At 33.6% G+C, this 20,663-nt stretch overlaps 3 protein-coding genes across 3 annotated transcripts in view; all 3 read right to left on the bottom strand.

Annotated features, from left to right (window-relative positions):
* Nucleotides 1-20,663, bottom strand: part of LOC144842956 (putative RNA-binding protein 18) — a 122,748-nt gene that overhangs the window by 18,717 nt on the left and 83,368 nt on the right. The window lies entirely within an intron of this gene.
* On the bottom strand, nt 4,167-12,477 carry LOC144842941 (atrial natriuretic peptide receptor 2-like). The gene is made up of 16 exons (XM_078699558.1): nt 12,258-12,477; nt 11,475-11,553; nt 11,113-11,209; nt 10,720-10,884; nt 10,085-10,162; nt 9,509-9,685; nt 8,934-9,102; nt 8,123-8,269; nt 7,773-7,947; nt 7,061-7,201; nt 6,621-6,744; nt 6,402-6,470; nt 6,025-6,199; nt 5,624-5,722; nt 5,249-5,340; nt 4,167-4,832 (listed from the first exon to the last, which is right to left on the bottom strand). Exons 3-16 carry the CDS (start codon nt 11,203-11,205, stop codon nt 4,719-4,721), a joined length of 1,818 nt encoding a protein of 605 aa, XP_078555684.1. The 5' UTR covers nt 11,206-11,209; nt 11,475-11,553; nt 12,258-12,477; the 3' UTR covers nt 4,167-4,718.
* LOC144843274 (atrial natriuretic peptide receptor 3-like) lies at nt 13,436-15,894 on the bottom strand. Its single transcript, XM_078700068.1, has 3 exons — nt 15,183-15,894; nt 14,517-14,818; nt 13,436-13,763 (listed from the first exon to the last, which is right to left on the bottom strand). Exons 1-3 carry the CDS (start codon nt 15,892-15,894, stop codon nt 13,545-13,547), a joined length of 1,233 nt encoding a protein of 410 aa, XP_078556194.1. The 3' UTR covers nt 13,436-13,544.

Raw genomic sequence — 20,663 nt, forward strand, 5'->3', positions numbered from 1 at the left:
ATATTCCCAGGTCAGCAATAAAGATTACGTATACACAAACAACCAGTAAATGTATGGTTAGAATTAGAAAGATAATGTTGATGACGTGTTAATTAGTCAGTTATATACGGTTTTAGAATTAGATGATCGATGACGTAAGATTAGGACTTAAAAAATAACTGAATATTCATTTTTAGTCAAAATACAATATTCTAATATTTGAGTATTTATGGCATCATGCATTTCTTTTTTACTGTAGCTGATCATAATCACAATTCAATCTATGTGTACAGAATTGCACGTCTGCCTACTCACCCAACTGAATGTGTCTTTGCCATCTTATTTTTTTAATTTCGTACGTACCACGTGTCGTTCAATAGGCCCTTAATATTAGTCGTTCTAATGCACTTATACGTTATATTCAATAATGGTTCTATTGCATGTTCATTTTGAGATTTTTGTGCAACGCGAGGCTGATTTGGCGTTTGAAAATTATGCTATTCCGAGCCAATTTACGTTTACAGTACCAACTTCAATAGCATAGTGGAATACCTCATTTGGGAACCACTATTCAGTAGACACCCGCATTAAGGGGACACTTTTTTGTGAAACGAATAAGTAATATGTTTACCAAACTTTTTTTTGCAGATTCCCGAAGGTGTCCCCTTAATAGAGAATCTTCAATATAAATATATCCATAACTTTCAATTATCAAATAGAATTGGTGTATGCGGAATTCCACGTAATGCTTTTCTCAGTGGAAAGATATAGGCTACTTCACAGTAATATGTTCTAGACTTTAATATAAATATATTATTATATACATTCCAATATACAATTAAATCAGATAGTTGTATGGGAATTGAACGTCTGTAATGCTCCTTCACTGGAGACATAGATGAATACCTGTTCTCCTAATGTGCTACTCTGATTGACGTATAATGACCAATTTCGATTTCTTGAGCAGCTCCTCGGATTTGTGCAATCGACAAATTGTTTCTAGCGAAGGCGAAACGAGGCAATTTCAATTGATTGCTCACCAGATTCAATCTATTTACTGAATGTCAACTTCAATTTTGTAAATCAATTTGTAGCGGAAAACGAAAAAAACGTAAATATACAATGTAATAACCTATCTCTTGCATATATATCAGTGGTTTAAACGTAATAACCGAAATTACTAATGATGCTAATACAATTCTGATTCACATGGTCCTGTTATTGCAGTGTACAAAGCTGTAATTCTGTTTTAGGTAGAATAGACAGCTATAATTATGATTATACAGTGTATTACGTCATATAAGTTATATATATTCTTTACCAGCATTGCATATTTTAACTCCATACACGTTTTTCCATAAAATCATAATTCCTCAGCCTAAATTTAGGCCGATAAAAAATGGAAACACCCGGCGCTGTTAATAACGATTATATGCATGGTAATGAAGCACGGATGCTTTTGTCATTTTTGTGGTCATATTGCAGTATGATTGATATAGACATAATATTCAATTAAATTTAAAAATATTATCCCACGGGAAAATTCATTGACTTTGACTATATATGGCCACATAGGTAACATAGATCTAAGGAGCTGAGCAGAGATAATTATCTTATTTCTTACTACCGATTTGTTCTTTTTAGTTTATATTAAACTTAGATAAAACAGTCGTGAAGGAGCCCCAATGACGTATGAAGTTCAAATACCGTGCCAGTTTTATACGGTACAAAAATGTAACATTACTTTAATCATAGTAGTGTAAAACCCCGACATTTACAATGAATAGGAGTGTAAACCCCGACACTCATAATGTAATATTTATGTCAATCAGTAATGCCATCGATCATTTATGCTACAAATGTTGCTGTAATTAAAGATTATTATATAGCTAATGTTGTGAATTTTATCGGTCGGCTGCAGAATAATAAATTCGCGCCAATGTTTGATTTATTTCGTTCAGAAAAATACGGAGGCTCATATTATATTATGTTACTTTGAATTATTGATTGATTATTAATTTCGTGAAAATATATTTCATATATTATTGTTGTTGCGTCATAGTTTATACTGTTTCAAATTACTCTACTAGTGTTACGAAGAATAACATTAACGGAGAGAGATGCAATATGCTATCGAGGCTGGTAACAATGAATTATGATGTGTATGAAAAATGAAATACATTATCCAATTAAGTGTTAGGCCTAATTGAAATTTTTAGTCTTGACGTTTAAATATTCTTAGAAATCAAATATTTTTAGCTTTTTGAACAACAAAAACAGCGTTAATTTAGAGAGTGCAAAGCACGTTGTAGCAATAAAATTAAACCTATAAAAATTATAATTCCTTACCTGTTTTGGTTTAACCAGCGAAGCTCCCAGGCAAAAAACGATTCGCTCCGGGCCAGCGCAAGAGGCACTCTAACCTTAATAACGCTAGCTTCCACGGTCTTCGAACACCATTAAGTAATATCGATTTGCCGCACAAATTACCAAACGTAGTTAGCTAATGATCCGGTGAAAAAAAACGCATTGATTGGACCAGATCCTCGCCAAGAACAACAGCCAATCTCCACTTATGTTCGTTCTCCTTAAAATGTTTACATATATCCTTCAATCATAACTATCATGAATGGATTTTATTTTATTCGATAAGTGTTTCTTTTCTGTGATTATATTGTAAATAAATTGTTATATTGAGAGTGGATAACTGAGTGGATTGTATCGTTTAATTTCTGATAATTATATAATTATAATAATAAATACAAATTATTAGCACTTATTGGAAATTTCCATTGATGCTCTGTTGTAATTTTCACGACGTGTCATCACAGTACCACCCCAAGCTACGTTGGAAAGTTGATCTTTTTTTTTTTATACAAAAATGAATTTTACTGAGGCCTAACCCAAACCTGTGACCACAATCTCAGGTTTGGGTTAATAGCACGTTGAATGTTCAATTTAATTGATTTTGTACCATTTTGGCTACATTTTAAAAATAGCATGCGATTTGACTTAGAAATGTCATATTTTCTGCATTTTATTGTTAATAATTAAAGGAAATAAATAAATCAGTAAAAATAAATAGTAAATTGTGCAATAAACCTTTACTGCATGGTTCTTCAACGATGTTGTGCTCAAAAGGCCCTTACATCGATCGCACACGCAACGGGTTAAAACAAGATGTTACGCAGAGTGAGCGTTCTGGTGTAACCATGTCATTTTGTCTCTATTTTATCCAGAAAACATGTTATATTTACATCGTGTCTTGCATACATATAATCACCTATAGGGTGCTATCGACGTTATATTTTTTTAAAGAAAGTTGACAATTTATTGCAGCCTGTTATTCTTTTTGAACTTACAGTTTTACCGCAAGCTTTTGTTCCCAAATATGGTAGTGATATTCCCAAATATGGTAGTGATATGGCATCATCATATCCATATGGGCACATCACATTTTTTGTCACAGAGTTTGATAGTGTAGACAGAGCTTAATACAGTGTAACATAATATGTATCACATGTGGCGTCTGTATACGTTTAGATTAGGCTTATGTTCTAGGATACAGGTTACATGTGAAACTGTATCAGAGAATTCGCCAATGATACTCTCAATTCACTAAACTTATCTAATCATGTTCTGCCATGATGATACGTATGACGTCATTTGTTTGAAATCCTCATTCAGCAGCACACATCCATTTCCATCTCACGTATCATCACTTAATTAATTATTCTATTGTAATCTAACCAGACAATTATCATGTTTAGTTTATTTCACTTTATTGATGTCGTACATGATGAGATTAAATTAAGTCTCGTCTTAGCCGGCCCCAGGCCAGCAATTCTTTTTTTTTTTTTTTTGTTCAGAGCTCGATGCTCTCTTAAATTCATGTAAAGTATTTTGCTCTTGCGCTGTGCTATGGTAAAATGGTACCACCACCAGTCATTAATGCCGGGATCGGTATTCGTTGATGCGTAACCAATACATAACATAGGTAACTAATATGTAACATTATAATTGCAATCGAGTTATTTCTTATGAATGTCATGCGGGTGTGATATCACAACACATAATAATCCACAAGAAATATTAACGTATATAAATATATTAATTTATTGCACACATTTTAGCAACACATGTATTTAAAACTAGAAGATCTTCTATCAAAACAACAGTACGTTGTAACCAAATTGGTATCGTCATTGTTAGTTAATCTACAAAAACTTATCTCAAATCTATCCATAAATATGCCCTTTGATTAATTGTAGTAGAGGCCTATTATCTATTTAATATTAGGCCTTAGCACACAAAAAAACCCAAATGTTTTAATTTATTGCACATTTCAATTCAAAGTTCTGATAAAAAAAAACTGATACATCGAAATATTTATGCTAAAAATTACAACAAACATACGTTGATAGTTTGTCATAGTTGAGGTCGCTATAAATATAAAATACCAGATTGGAAAATTCAATATAATAATAGAGGTCGCTCCATCATTTTCACATCTTATGGATATTTACATGAAAACGTTATTACTCTCTACTATTACAGTACCTCAACAACGATAACTTTAGTTTGTTTTTAATTCAGAAGTTCACTGCAAGCAATCTCCACTTATCTAAAAAAATACATTTTTCAAATCATTCTTCTCTTTATCAAAATGTTTTGGTTTTGTTTTTCAAGGTAATCACGTCGAACACTTTTTTTAAAGATAAGGGCATTACCCAATTATACTAAACGGTGGCACAATTATCAAGTGATGGTGCGGCAAGAGTGATCTCCGGTAACTCAAATTCTGAACCGTCTTTTCTTCCTTTCAACCAAAACGTTGTTAATGGGTTTTTTCCCTGAAATGAAACGGGTACAGTAATAATAAAATATTGCCATTACAACACTAACTTTCCTGCCTAATTTTTAATACAACATTAATAAATCATGTATGCAATGGATGTGTTCCCAGACAAACAAAAGCAACATTTGAAAACTCTACCAAGTAAAATCCTATTGATTGATAAAAGCAACCACACCTACTAAAGTGTGCTTACACTGGAAATTAGAGAGCTTTTTAAGAATGTTACTAAAAATCAGTATTAGGCTAAGTAGTCTGAGTTGTAGTGGTTGTGGTGGTGATAGGCGGTAATGGTGGATGGTAGTTGAAGGCGGTAGTGGTAGGCGGAAGGCGACAAATGGTAGTGGAAGGCGGTAGTGGCAGGCGGTCGTGGTAGTGATAAAGTGTATAAGTTATACAGGTTATTTTACATACCTTTACTGTTATTTCTCCTCTTTTTTCCATATTAAAAGTGTCAAATTTGCTCAAAACATCGTGAGTTGCACTACTTACATGGATCATCATTGCTGAAATATAAAAACAATTGAATTCGTGGTTGAATAGCAATAGAAATCGATAGTAACATACGCTGGTGGTATGGTATTATTGGTGGAGGTGATGAGGTGTTATACTATTAGTTGGTATTATATTGTTAGTTTTGGTAATGGTGATAGCGATTACAAACAGTTATACGGCCCGTACACAATTGAGTAAAGTACGGATTGTAATTATTTAAAAGGTGTTGTGTTTTGTCAATATAGTTATTCTATTATACTGTACTAATTTTAATAATGATGTTCCTACACTTACCTAGACCACTTGATTCCATCCTAGAAGCCGTGTTTACTGTATCTCCAAACAGGCAATATCTTGGCATCTTTAGTCCAACAATTCCAGCTACAACTGAGCCTAGAATAAACAAAGATTTTTTTATATTTTATTCCTCCAAAACAGAGTAGGATAGAAACTGCCTGCCATATTCCTTCTACAGAAAGTTACAGTGTTAAATTGTGTTGTTTGACAGAAGTATATAATAGCAGTTTGTCTTTCTTAGCTTTCTATCAAGATTTTTTCTAACGAAAAAACAGTTTTTCCTAAAATTGTTGTCATTTCTGAGAGGTTTAGTCATTTTGGTTATTTATTTCCAACCACAATTGATTAATAATGATAGTAATTATGTTACGTTATTTGTACTATATTACGTTGTCTACCTGAGTGAATTCCAACTCGTAACTGCATGCGATGCCCAGGCCTGTGTCGAATACTAAAGTGTTTCACTTTGTTTAGTAACGCCAGGGCCATACCGGCTATTTCTCCCGCATGATGATTATTAATTCTTTCTGGTAATCCTGATACTACCATGTATGCATCTCCAATTGTCTCAACCTACAGAATATAAAGGTGTTTTTTTAAGTTAGTTTAATAGTTGTAAGGGTTTTGTTTTCATGTGTTTTTTAATTAAATTGTGTATAATTTATAAATAGTGCGTTTGATTGTAGAGTTTTATGAAAATTCGTCTATTAATATTACAATGTATAGAAAATGTATATTTAGGCCTACATTACTAAGTGCACAAAAAACTTGTTACCTTGTAGACGTTGTAGTTATCTATGACATCATCAAAAGCTGTGTAAAGATCGTTTAACATAGCAACCACCTAAAAACATAAATTGTGTTACACAATTAATGAATGGACAAATTCTGAAGAAGTACCTTATTAATTTGTCTTCGGAAAAAAAATAATCCGAATAACGCAGCCATTAATTATGATCAGCTCTTTAATCCACATTCTATCATTTTACTTAACCTGTAAAGGTGTGCTCTCCGATGCTAGCTTCGTGAATCCGACAATATCACTAAAATAGATGGTAACCTCTTCAAAATACTCAGCCTCCACTTGTAAACCTTTCTTTAACTGATCAGCAACAGATCTGTACAAATTTATGAAAAAAGAGAGAAAAAAATGCATGTATTTCTTTTCTATAAAAAGTATAAAAGAGTTTGCGCAAAGTGGTATCCGATTATTTTTAGTTTGTACTGCATTTAGACTATTGCATCATTATTATTTTAGACTTTGCGCATGTACAGCAAATTTTATATTCAAATAAGTTAAACAAGTTTGCGCAAAGTGGTGTGTTCTTTTTGGTACTGTATTTAAAGTTATTATAAACTTATATTGTGTAGGCCAAATCAATACTACTAGTCACCGTCCCTAATCAAGGAAAAATGTTTACAACCTCTGCCTACCTTGGTAGCATCTGGTAAAGGAGTTGATCTGTTTTGTGTTTCTCCTCTTCAAGTTCTAATGTTCGGTCATGAACCAATTCTTCTAAATTGTTAGCATATTTTTCCATCATACTTATCATATTATCAACAATGTTTATTGATCTGGAAAGAATCATTTATATGCGTAGGTACAGTAGGCCTAGAAATAATAATAGCTCTTCACATTGAGACCACCTATAATGTATATAGTATTCTGTGAAATCATGTCATAACTGCTGTTAATCTCGAGAGTGTGATACACATCATCTCCTGCTTGTGTATTTTACCTATTTTTCTTATGAACTAAGTTTCTGTCCTAGAGCAAAGTAATTGCGAAATACTTTTCATTCCGTCCTATGTTATTTCTTGCAACACAATCAATAATTTTAAAGCAAAGTTCAACATTGCACCATTATGCTTCTCCTCAAGTCAAAAACTGAGTAACAAGTAAGTAAATAGTCTAAAGCTATGTCTACCTCTGTCTACACTATAAAACTAGTTTTAAAAAGTGTTATGTGCCTAAATATGGTAGTGATATGACATAATCATGTCCATATATGGGCACATCACGTTTGTTGTCACAGCTTGATAGTGTAGACAGAGCTTAAGTCTCATATTTAAATGTAGATGCGTATCTTAATGTTGTTTAGTATTTAGAACCAAAAATAATTAATCGTTGTAAAGCGAAACATACTTGCCACCAGAAATCTTTTTAAGTTCAGATTTAATTTTTGAATAAGTTGGTCTTTTTGTCGGCTCTTCATCCCAACACGATTTAATCAAGTGTAACATCTGTCTCTTACATGCATCGACAGGAATGACTGGCCGTACATTCGGGACCGTGCCCAGTCTGACTGATTCGATAATATCTATAATTAAAATGTGAATTAGTTATAAATATAAATTCCACAAAAGCGAATAAAGTTGCCGAAAATAATTACATTAATTTTGATATACTTGAAACTTTAATCAAATTTGGAACGCCATATACCAATAGTAAGATTATTATTCTTCAGCCATATCGTATTTAACCTTATATTTCACCTTTTGGTTCCACAACCTCCAGCATGCTGGTAAACGGCCCAGTCCGGAGGACGATCTCCTGCAGAATAATCCCAAAGGCGTATACGTCACCATGAACTTCCAGAACAGGTTTCAAGCGTAATAACTCAGGGGCAGTCCAGAATAACTCTAATAAAGCAAAGCATTTAAGTGATATTTGTCTAATATCTAGAAATGGGTGTAGCTAACAAAATTGGCCTATTCGGATGGCACAAATATAGCTTAGCAGTGTAAGCAAGATATAAATATCCATAACACTGCAAACTGCAATTTTGAAATAGGCCTAGTATTTTAATATTTAGCAGACTTTTGTCAATTGAAGTTCTCCAAAAACTAGAATTTTCAAATAGTATTTTAATCTTTAGCAGACTCCCTATATTTTCTTTCATTGTTATTTCTGAACGTTAGGAGAAGTATTTGTCAATTTAAATTCTCATTTTTAAATAGTACTTTAGTCTTTAGCAGACTTCCTATATTTTCTTAATTAATTGTACTTTCTGAACGTTAGGAGAGGTATTTTGAAATTCTCTAAAATTGCAAACTGGAAATTTCAAATATTATTTTAATCTTTAGAAGACTTCTATCTTATTTCTTTCATTGAACTTTTTAAACGTTGCGAGCCGTATTTTGTCAATTGAAATTCTCCGAATTCAAACTGCTCTATGTATTTTGATATTTAACAGACTTCACACTTTCTTTCTTTCATTCTAAATGTTAAGAGCGATATTTTGTCAATTTTCATCCTCCAAACAATAGATATGTTTTATCTAATAAGATCATTTTTTATACATACGTCTACAAGTTATGTTTTCATCCTCTTCGGTATCGATTTCTTCGTTTTTTCTGAATTGAGTTAATCCAAAATCAGTCAATTTACAAACCCAGTGGCTGTCCACGACACAATTTGAAGATTTTAGGTTCCCATGTTTTTTCATCGGACTCTGAGATAAAAATTCCAGTCCCTGAAAAGAACGAATTATAACCATAATACTGATATGCATTATTACAGGGATAAAGTATTTAAGTGAAGTTGAGGCGCTTACATTTATACATAGGCCTATAATAATATTATTCCTATCATCGTCTGTGCTACAAGAATGTTTACAAGCGTAAACGAATTTCCGATGGCCTACGATTATTGTAAAAATGTGATTATCGAAATGAAATTTATAGAACACATTTTACAAAACTTTTTAGTATCATTTTTAAATAACATGATTGATTTCACTGTGAAAAAGTTCTGTATTTTTCAACTATTTTAAACCTGGATGTAGGTCTACCCTTTAAATCGGTAATAAAATAAATTCGACATAGTAATTAGATATGATGCATTAGAAACTACCTGATGAATAGAATAACGGTATTCACCTGAATAATGTCTGAAGCGAAGGACAATTTGAAATTCTCGTCAATAGAAATGTCTGTGTTTTCCAATACATCTGCCAAACTGCCTTTGTTGCAATATATCATGACGTAACAGATGTCAGGAGCAACGGTGCACGCGCCTACAAACCTATTTATGTTAGTATGTTGTAGATCTATCATCTTAAAGAAAAACAAAAATGGTAAACACAGATAAAGAAGAAATTCTGCAAATGAGATTCGAACTAGGACATTTCTACTTGATTTCTTAATATCAAGTCCTGATTGGATATTCACTCGCTTAGGACAATAGCAGATATAATAAGCATTCATTTTGTATTTCTCCAAGAAAAAGTGGTAGGTCCGTATACTTATACCGTATATTTTTCCTATACAATCATGATCTCATTTTATAGGAACAGTCCTGGCAAAAGTGATGAAGACATAATGCAAAGTCAAATGAGACTAATATTTTGTCTGTTGATAATGTACGTCTGTTTCATTTAAATGCATACGATTTGTGGTGAATTGCTTGTCAATGCGTTCAGCTACGCTTGTAGTGCCTTCTGTATTTTTACATACCTGTTTCATCTCAACGAGTAACTCTCGATCTATTGTTATACTTGATTTTCTTACTTGTTTAATTGCTACTCTGTTTCCCTTTAATAAAAATGAATGAATTGGTGAAATTCTAAACATTAAAGAAAGTAGGTCCTACATATTATTTATATTATTAGTAACAGTTAACAAATACTTGAAGTAATTCCATGTACCGTAATAATAATACCGTAGTCTGAAGTTTCGGGAGCTTTCGATTTACGCCTACCGACGACCGACCTAGGTCAGGTCAATCGATGTGACGTCGGTCGTCGTCTGGACCTAAAACAATCAAATCTGTGTTGTGGTGAGGAACGAGGACACACGCCCCAATCCCAATATCTCAGCATGCGCACAATCAACTAACATGATTTAGGTTGGTCGTCGTAAATCGAAAGCTCCGCCTGTCCTTTTAAACAAAATAGTTTAAACTTCAGCAGAATCCCCAGGGACACCTTCGGGACCCAATAATGTTACGTAACAGGCTGCAGTGTTTAACAAATGTTTTGGCTCGTTCGTTTCTTGAAAACTTATCTCCTTAAAAAGGTGGTGTCCCAGAGCTACAACTCCACATTGCAATTTATGCACTTTTATTGAAAAAATAAAACCTTATTCTCTACCTTGTAGTAGCCGACTTTGCAAAATTTCTGGCTTCCACCAAAAAGTGAACTATTCATACCGCTCTGTACAGACGTTGGTCTATTTTCAATAGCTTGCGTTTTTCCTGTTGTTATACTTTTGTTCGATATGTTTTTTGAAGAATAGTTACTTGTTAAATGAGACCTCTGAAAAATGTTTAAAAATGTTTAGAGATTTGCAACACAAATATACAAATCTTATAATAGATTTCATTAATGATTTTAACTAGTTTTGAAAGTTACGGTAGTGATTGTATCTATTGTTTGTATTGGTCACACAAATTCCATGTTTTATCGTTTATAAATGTATACCATTATAAAATAGTTCATAGACCAACCATTTATGCAAAACTAAAAACAGAACTTAGAACTTACAAAAATAGATCTTGACTTGTTCAGAGGAAAGTCGATTTCACTGTAATCAATCAGCCACATGTTGATGTCTTTCAAGGAGGATTCATATTTCATTCGCCTATTATTTGAAATTAAAAATGTTAAAATCATATCCCTTTCATATTACCTAGCGGTGACCTAGCGGGGGTTTGAAGTTTACATTCTGGGTGTCAACACCAGAGTTTGGTATGTGCGCAAACTCATACTTTTTCATGTGATGTGAAAGAGTTATAAGATCAGTACTGTCTGAGTGACATTAGAGGGTAGAGTTATTGATTTCATAATTAGCTTGCCTTCGTATATAAGGCCAGCATCATTGTGATAGGGTTAGCATTTTCACTTACCTATAGTTTACAGTCGCAACTGCAATTAATATTAGTGCTATACCTGCACCGACCAATCCACCAGCAAGACTCGCAATATCTGTTGGCAGAAAATAAGATATTAATTTATTATTACGTTACAGTTATATAAACGATCATTCAATTCAGTGAAGACTGACTCTCCTTTTCTGCAAATAATGTTTGGTAACTGATTAAAAAAAGTTATCAATGACATACAATTTTAAATCAGTGAAGTAGAATCAAACAGAGAGAAAAATAGTAATGGGTGTTATCTTTAAAAGATCACTATTAATCTTCTTGTTGGCCAGATGGCATTGCTATTAGTTCTCACAGAAGTACGCCATGTACTTTTTCCTGATGTCAAATCAATTGCAGTAGGCCTATTCCTATTGGAGACATTTTCTTCAACATCTCTCTATCTTCAACGCCACCGTTCAACGAGACCGTACTGCATTTCCCGAGGAAGATCTGTTTTCAACTGCATTGTCCTTCATTCACAATGTCATCAAAAATTAAGTCCATATTAATTTTATAGAAGAACCATCATTTGTGTTGTCACTCAATGACCTCCTGTTGCAGCGCCACATCTCAAAATAATCAATCTCTTTCGTTTCTTAAGATTCACAATCATTTGTAGTAATATTGAGAACACTGTTGCAAATCCATATATACCACGGCTCTTTTATACTATTGTCAAGTTCTTCATTTTCGTCCTTGCCGTAGCCATATCTCCTCTTGTGCTGTTACCTTATTACAATACAAACAGTTAAAAAGAGTTCTAACCTATTGTTGATTGGCAGAATTCGTTGTTCCAACCACAGTCTGGGTGATCTTTAGGTACCTCGGTAGATCCACTTGGCCAAATAATAACAACATTTTCATTGTATTGGAATACTGAAGAATCCGAATAGTACTCAGCTATGTCGTAAAAATAACCACTAATTTCGTTAAAATCTTGTAGAGCGAAGTCTGGGATACGATCACCATGTTCGTCTATTGTAACTTTTCCAGACATTCCTGTAATTAAAAAAAACATTCTTATTATTTTCGTGGCTATTGGTCCATATTCTTGGACAGTCCTCGAATAGCTTTAGTCCTGTATCTAGGTAAGTGCAGGATTAAAGAAACGGGCCATTGTCGTTATAGGTGCAGACTACAAAAACTGTTTGTAAAATTTAAACATATTCATACTAATAATACCATTATTACTTAAGGAAGCATAATTGTATTTCCTTACTAGAAAGCCCAATTTTGCCCACCCTTAATGTTCGCGACTTCCATGATTGAACAACGATCGTGAAAATTAAAGGCGATCGAAAATATCAATGTTAAATTTTTCTAGACAATATTCTCCGAGGAAAAGTCAATGTAATCATACTTGTAGATAAAAGGGTTCATTGTTAATTATAATTTGGACTTTGTAATTAGTATATACACATATTTGCATTACTCATATTCATTATTATGCACTACTAATATAAAATAGTACATAATAATTTACAATATGTGCTTCCCGTCATGTACTCATTAATAGTAACTGCGGAAATCAGGTTTTTTTTATTGCATATCACGTTTGAGTTATGGCAACTTTTTGATACGCAATAATTATTCGTAAATGAGACATGTGAATTTACCAAGTTTTCTTGTCTGTAGTAAAGCTTCAAAGCAGTTTCTCTCATAAATTTAAATCTTTTTGAAATTACATTCATAAAAAGAACGGTACGATAACCATGACTATAGCCTTCTGTCTATATAGCATTAAGTAGTGAGTAACCCATAGTTATTATATTACTACACTTTGTCATTGTATACACGTCGATGTAAAGACAAGATTTGAACTCGTAACCAGGACGAGTTTTAGGTAAAAGTAGATAATTTGTGTCTTATCCCAGGTTGAGAATCCACCCTTGGTTAATCTAGGCCGTGTATTTTTACCCCGAGTAAACCGCACTAGCAGAGGTAGTAGACTATGTATGTGGAAATTCGTATACACGGCTTATTAGTCGCGTGCACACGCGACTCTACAGCTCACTATGTCGGTCGGTCGGTTGGTTGGTCGGTCGGTAAACACTAACTCAAATTTGAGCACGCGACTGCAGCCATGTATATGGCCTTGTTTTTTATGTATTTTTGTGTAATATACATACACTCACCTTCAAATGTTCTATTGAACAACTTACGAACTATAGCATATCCACTCAATTCGTTTTCTCCCGCTTCAAGAACAGCGTGAAGAGCCACTGCGTACAAGTACATCGCGTCGTAAAGCAATCCGGCGTGTACATCAACCTTAAAGAGAGAATTGAACTTGGTAGAACGATATTTCGAATACCGATAAAACTTATGTATCTTGTTTATTTTGTATAAAATTAAAATACATTTTATTCATTCATTCCATTACACATCAAAGTTTATTCATCGATTTCCGGTGCAACATGGCGCTTAGGTCATGATTGAACCATGATCATATTGTAGTTGGAAGGGCAAGCACGTGAACCACCAAGCTACAGCTCATAACTTACTGTATATTTTTGACTACATCAACCCTCAAGCATGTTACATTTAATCCACCTCTAGGCCTACTCATCTCGGTTGATATGAGTGTAGCAATTAAAGGCAATACACCACAATAGGACGACTATCTGTCTCTTTTTTTCTCAATAAATAAAACTGTACTTAACCAATGATACTTTAGTGTGACGTATTTGAATAACAGAATGCATCTTGTCTACCTGACAGCAGGAATTAAATGTGACATGGCATACACGTCACTTTCTGTGCCGTCGAGATCGCGGTGTCACCGATGTCACGGGAATTTTTGGGATTTCCCCTTGATCTGATTTCTCAAATCTCTGAGGAGGCCGTGACAGTGACACTAGCTTAACTATATAATCGCATATTGTGAATACTATGAAAATTACACTGTCGGTAAAGTCGGTAGCGGATGCCGCGATCGATAATGACTCCGTGCATGAAATGGTTAGCTTCCTGAGTTGAGAATATAATTCCGAGATGCTGTTATTATAACAAGACATAACTTACCGATGAATCATCTTCTAAAGGATCGTTAAACGGAGTAATAGCCATTCTTCTCCTAACCTCTTCTGTAAAATTTCTATACTTTTGAGTATCAGGCTCAAGTATGTGTATATTAAAAATGCTACCAAATGCCTTGTGTGCATCGTCATCTCTGCCGTCATCTCCCATCCACGTATTGTTTCCTATGAACGAGTTTTCGTACAAATCGACGGTGAAGAATATGTAATCCCCGTTGATCATACCAAAATCATAAGCGTACAGCATGACGTCACGGACATCACCTCCGTATGCAAACAATAAGATTACTGTAAAAAAAACATTAAAACAATACATATAATTAAACAAAATGTCGTTGTGAAAGCTTACGTGTGTATGAGAGTGTTCTGTATACTGCCTCCCTATATGGACCTAGCTGTGGAGAACAAGCACTAAGTATTCTCTGCATCCACAAGGTTGCCCCGACCATGTTAAATCACACTCTATAACGTTTAATAAGTCTACTGATGGTGACATGTGCACCATTAGCAGCAGCTCTGGTTAATAATCATAATGTACTACGGTATGTTATCAAAAGTATAGGCATATGAATATACAGCAATTCTGTAATGGTCATTTCAACAGAGAGTAAACAAAATCTCATTCAACGTTTATATTAAAATACATTCTTACTTCTGGCTTCGTCTTTAGTTTTTTCTAACGTTGTATAATGAGTGTCTTCAGTTCCGTACACTAGGTGTTCATTTCCAGGTTCAAAACTGCTGTATTGTGAAATTTCAACTCCAGCGTCTTCAAGACGAGTTCGAACTTCTGACGACGTTAACTGCCACGAGTGTTCGCTGGAAGTAATAATGGCAGCTCTAGACCAATCAAAACGATGAAAAATCTCTACAATCATTGGTGCGCATCTAAAGTACGGACCAACAGTACGAACAAATGTAGGATAATTTAGCTTATTCGACATGGATGAAGATGTGCAGCCCCACGAAATCATAGGAAGATCCCAGGCCGCGGTTAAGAGTCCAGATGGCTCACAGACACTGTCACATCCGCCACCGATGAATCCATGTAGATGCAGCACTGATCCATGAGACCATAGATCAACTACTTCGTACAGGCCATCACCAGCATTACAACGTGTGTCGTTCCAGAGATATCCGATAGATCGATTTGGTAAGAGCGACTGATCATTCTGAATATCATCGATGGCGATGGATGCCGCGCTAGCGATCTTTGAACCTATTGGCCAGGAGCCTGTATATGGCAGCAATACACCAAGTACGATATCAGTGGTGTCTCCATATGATCCAACGCTTCCTAAAACCACATTTATGAAAGGTACGATCAGACAGAATCGAATGAATTGCTTTAACCTCATCGACATCATTGTACGTACGTGTTAGAGGTCATTGAATTTTACTGTGATTATCATCATCATTTGGACAGTAGAAGGACCTGTAAAAGATAACAAAAAGACAAACGTTTTATGTCACACCACTAGACTTTTTATACAGAATCTTAAACTTGGTGAAAGTAATTTGACGATGATATGATGTATTGCCTTTGCGTTGCATCTTCTTCATCTTCAAAAACATTGATTCAATAATGGTAAGACAAATAATACAAGAATAATAAACAATAAGAAACAGTAATACAATACAAAAACAAGAAAAGATAAATATAAGAAAGAATTCCATCATTGGGGTCATGATTAGAAGTAAAAAACATGTCTCACCATGACCCCGAGAGAGAGAAAAAAAATACATATATAAAAGGCTACCTTAATTAATGCTATATAACATTATTGTTGATACAGTCTTTTAAAAGTGGAAACCAAACTTTAAATTGCAATATAGGGAACCGTGTTTATGGTTGTTATCATCTTTATCAATACGTATTGCTTCGTCGAAAGTAAAAGAAGAACACAAGAATACAAATGGTGACAGTTACTATGGGATCGATGACAGGTTGTCAACCATTACTATTGTGTCAGCATTACTTAATCTTTTATTTATTTCTTTCGGAATCTCTGGTCCATATAAATTAAATGTAATTATAACCCATAATTACGTATAAGTTACCGATACATTTTTTTAATGTATGAGTAACTGTACAATATGACATTATCAGTAGGTATTTTTTGTGTTCGAATTCAAATTGTATAATGGACAGTATTATACTAACTAATTAACAGTATTGTACAGATACTTTCATATGGAGCCATGTGCCGTTTTATCAGATTATTAGTAGGCCTAGTGTTGTTTAAGATCTAATGAGTTTAGTTTGTAATATCTGAATGGCGATAATGGAACACTGAACACCCCGACCTCTCTCATCACCACTCAACACATTCTATCCTAAATGAAAGCTAGCTTTTAGAATATTGGATTGTCGTTATCGATTTTGTAATTTAAAACATAACTATTCGTACATGGAGTGTGTAAATAATCGATGTTTTCCCTCAAACCATGTTTTTTATATTACTTTTTTTGCGAAATGATCCAACAAATTATCATTAATCATGTAAAATCATATAACATTAATTGGAACTCTCTAACAATGTTTTCAAATTATCATCCTCTAAAAAATTATTCTTTGTCTCCCAATATCATACTGTACTATATTTAAGTTCAAATTCAAGATTTATTGTCAAATACAAAGTAAAAGAAATGTGCTTATCAATGTTCACAATCGAAACGTACTTTAGTTGCTAAACGTAAGCTCTGTCTATACACTATCAAACTTTATGTGACAAAAACATGTGATGCACCCATATATGGACATGATGGTGTCATGTCACTGCCATATGTACGGCGTATCACTACCATATATGGGCACATTACACTGTTTTGATCATTTAGGGACCCTCGTTTGTTATGATCAGTGCCTGTGATGTACTAGTACACCGGGGTAACCCCCTACTTGTATCGAAAGATTCTTTAAAGTGCACATGAGCTTGATTTGACCTACGGTTTATAGTCCCTATCCGAGAAGACGCGTTCTACCACCAGAAACATGGAGCGAGTGAGCCTTGAACCCTTGCCGATGTTATGGCTACGTAATTGCGGTTCCCCTGTCTTAACCGCTCGGCCACCCACCCAAGAAGTAAACATCAATAAAGTATACTGAAATAGGCCTAGTGTTAATTATGATATTTATGTCTGCAATCTATATTTCCAATAATATCTCAATCTTAAAGCGGAAAAGTATTTTCAAAAAAAGGCCGATTGATGAACTTCCTCTCGTATTTGATGTAACAAAAACGCAAATAATTATAATGTGTCCTATTAATACAGTATTTATTATTTTATACACTCTGAAAGTGTACTCAACTAGTTCTATATTTTTGGTTGAGAATTGGTATACCTATAAAATTTCAATTAATCAGACAGTCACAATCATAATCGAATCGAACCAGCTCCATGACAATTTAATTACTCTTAAATTAGTTACATAATCGTGATGAGCCTTGAGGGTGTTTATATTTGATTATGTTGTTGCTATTGATGTCATTATACTACATTTATTTAGAAGTCATGACGGAAATAAAACAGATGTTTATGCATATAAAAATTGTATGTGTAACTGTAGTGATTTATTTAATTTATAGGCATTCCTGGCGCGGCTCTTTGGTCTTGGCTTACAGAAAATGATTGATGAATTACTGTGGTGCAATGCTTTGTGTAACCTGTGAACTATTGTGTTTTACCCCCATTGAATAGAATAATATAACAATAGACATTTGAAGTGTCGATAATTTTAGATCCAGGACCATTGTCTTAGCGTAAAGTATTTATAATTTTTAATTTAATACCATCTTTAATTAGGTATATCTAGTCCCGATGATGGAACTGATCATTAAGGGCTCTCAATAAAACATAAAAATACACACATTAGACACAAAATATTAGATATTTAGAAAAAAGGATGAGGCAATAAGCAATATGTACATTAAAAGTAAACATCGTTTACAATTGTTTACGCTTCGATACTACGACCACCTGTTTGTATATTCCAACCTAATTTGAATAAGACAGGTGATGAAGCAATACATTCAATTAAAGAGGCATTATTCAATTAGTTAACACAAATATATTCACTCTAATTCTGTAGTGCTGTTTTAAGCTTGTTTCCCACTAGGACACATGCAAAGACATGGTTTGACCAATGACAAGCGACAGTTCGGATAATCAATCGCTTGTGATTGGTCAAATTGCTTACATTGCGCTTGTTCCATCGCGTTGCGTCCTAGTGGAAACTAAGCTTGGACTTCAGAACGTTGAGTAAAATGAGTTTATGATGTATAAGGTATTTTAGTGCTACATATCATTGGCGACCACATACTCTGTAGAAAATAAGGTAGGCGTAGGTTTCTTGCTAATTGCTAAAGATAGTTCAGAATACTCTTATGGATCATAAAGGTTTTTGACTGTATTCCGATTCTAATGGAAGGATGGAATTTACAGTTATTTATACAGTGGTTTATGATGTCAAATGCTCTTATTTCAAAGAGAAATGTCAACAGTGTTTCTAAATGAAATATTGATTTTATAAATATTGTCTATTTTTCTCATCAACTATGTTAATCACCTTGAAGTAAAATATATGTTGATATACGTTGATGGTCGTGATTAACAAACAGAAAACAAATGGGCCTTTACAGGTCTAGTTATTTACTTTGTAATTTGATTCCTCCTACCACCCAAAGTTAGCGATAGACCAAATTACCCTAGGTGATAGTGAACAATCTCTATAACCATATTAAAAGTATGCATCACATCATGTATCTTGGTGTTGTCGAACTCTATAAACATGGGAAAATGAGTACCCCAACGGTTTATGATGCTATACTAATAATCAATCGTTGGCATCTGTTCGCCATTTCCTTCTTGTTTTCACTCACATTATTTTTGATTTATTCAAATTCAAAGACAATATAAAATATGAATATGATTATTCGCTTCAGCAGAATATTACATTTACAAAGCTGATTAGAGATAAGCTATATATAGTTGATTCTTTATAAATATAAACAATATACTGCGTAACATCCGAAATATAATAATTCAATTTTGTAAGAGCACATATTATCGTTTATCTTTTGTCCCATCTATTATAACACATTGGAACGAGTTAAATAACGAAATTAAAAATTCCTCATCTCTTTAGGAGTTTAAAAAATTGTTATTGAAAACCAACTTGTTTAAAAAAAAAAAACTTATTTATATACAAATTCACTCTAGAATCCGACTTGGTTTCAGTTGTCTCAATTCGCATTTATTTTTACATGGACTTCGGGACAATCCAAGTTGTACTTGTGGCTTTAATGTTGAGAATCCGCTTCTTTTCTTGTGTTACTGCCCTAATTATAATACACAAACAGATATTCTACTTGTAAGCGCTAACTCAATTATTGAGGATGTCTTAGCCAAGGATTTTTCTTTTAAATTTTTATTTTTTGATCCGATCTTCTTTCGAATTGTGAAAATGCTTTATTGTTTTATTATGTACAACAATTTCTTGTTAATTCTGGAAGATTTGATTGATGTTTCTGTTTTTTTGTTGTTAAAATATTGTATTTGTTATCTGAGGCGCCTTGAAGCTAAGGTGGTTCCACCTTGTGAGGCGCCTCTGTGTAATATATTGAATAAAAAACAAAACAAAACAATATACTACTGTTTAGACATAGATAAAACATTTATCAAAATTGCCAATTCCTTGGCAAGATAAGATAAAACATTGAAGATGCAGATTGTTTAGATTCTTCTTTCCAGGAATTATCCCAGCCTCGTTTTGTTGTTATTCTCTTGATTGTATTAGGCCTAGTTTAATATAATGACACCTATTCTGCAGCTGTAACTAGATAGATATATATAGTTAAATAGAAACGCTTCTAGCTGTATATACGTCTAATATCTGTCAGTAGGTTCATATCGAAAAGTAGTTACTACAGCTAGACAATTGTTTCTAGATGACTTGCGATAGTCAGCCAGACTCTATCTAGTGACAGCTGCAATGTTTGTAAACAATTTAAAGTGAAAGGAGTTTTTTTAAAGGTCATTCAAAAAAATATTCCTCAACCTCGTTTTGGTCGTTTTATCTTACTATTATTAGTTTAATTGTGGTCAGTAATTGAAACACAATTCCGATTAT

This window comes from Antedon bifida, chromosome 5 (genome assembly GCF_963402885.1).
Source record: "Antedon bifida chromosome 5, ecAntBifi1.1, whole genome shotgun sequence".
Taxonomy (NCBI): domain Eukaryota; kingdom Metazoa; phylum Echinodermata; class Crinoidea; order Comatulida; family Antedonidae; genus Antedon; species Antedon bifida.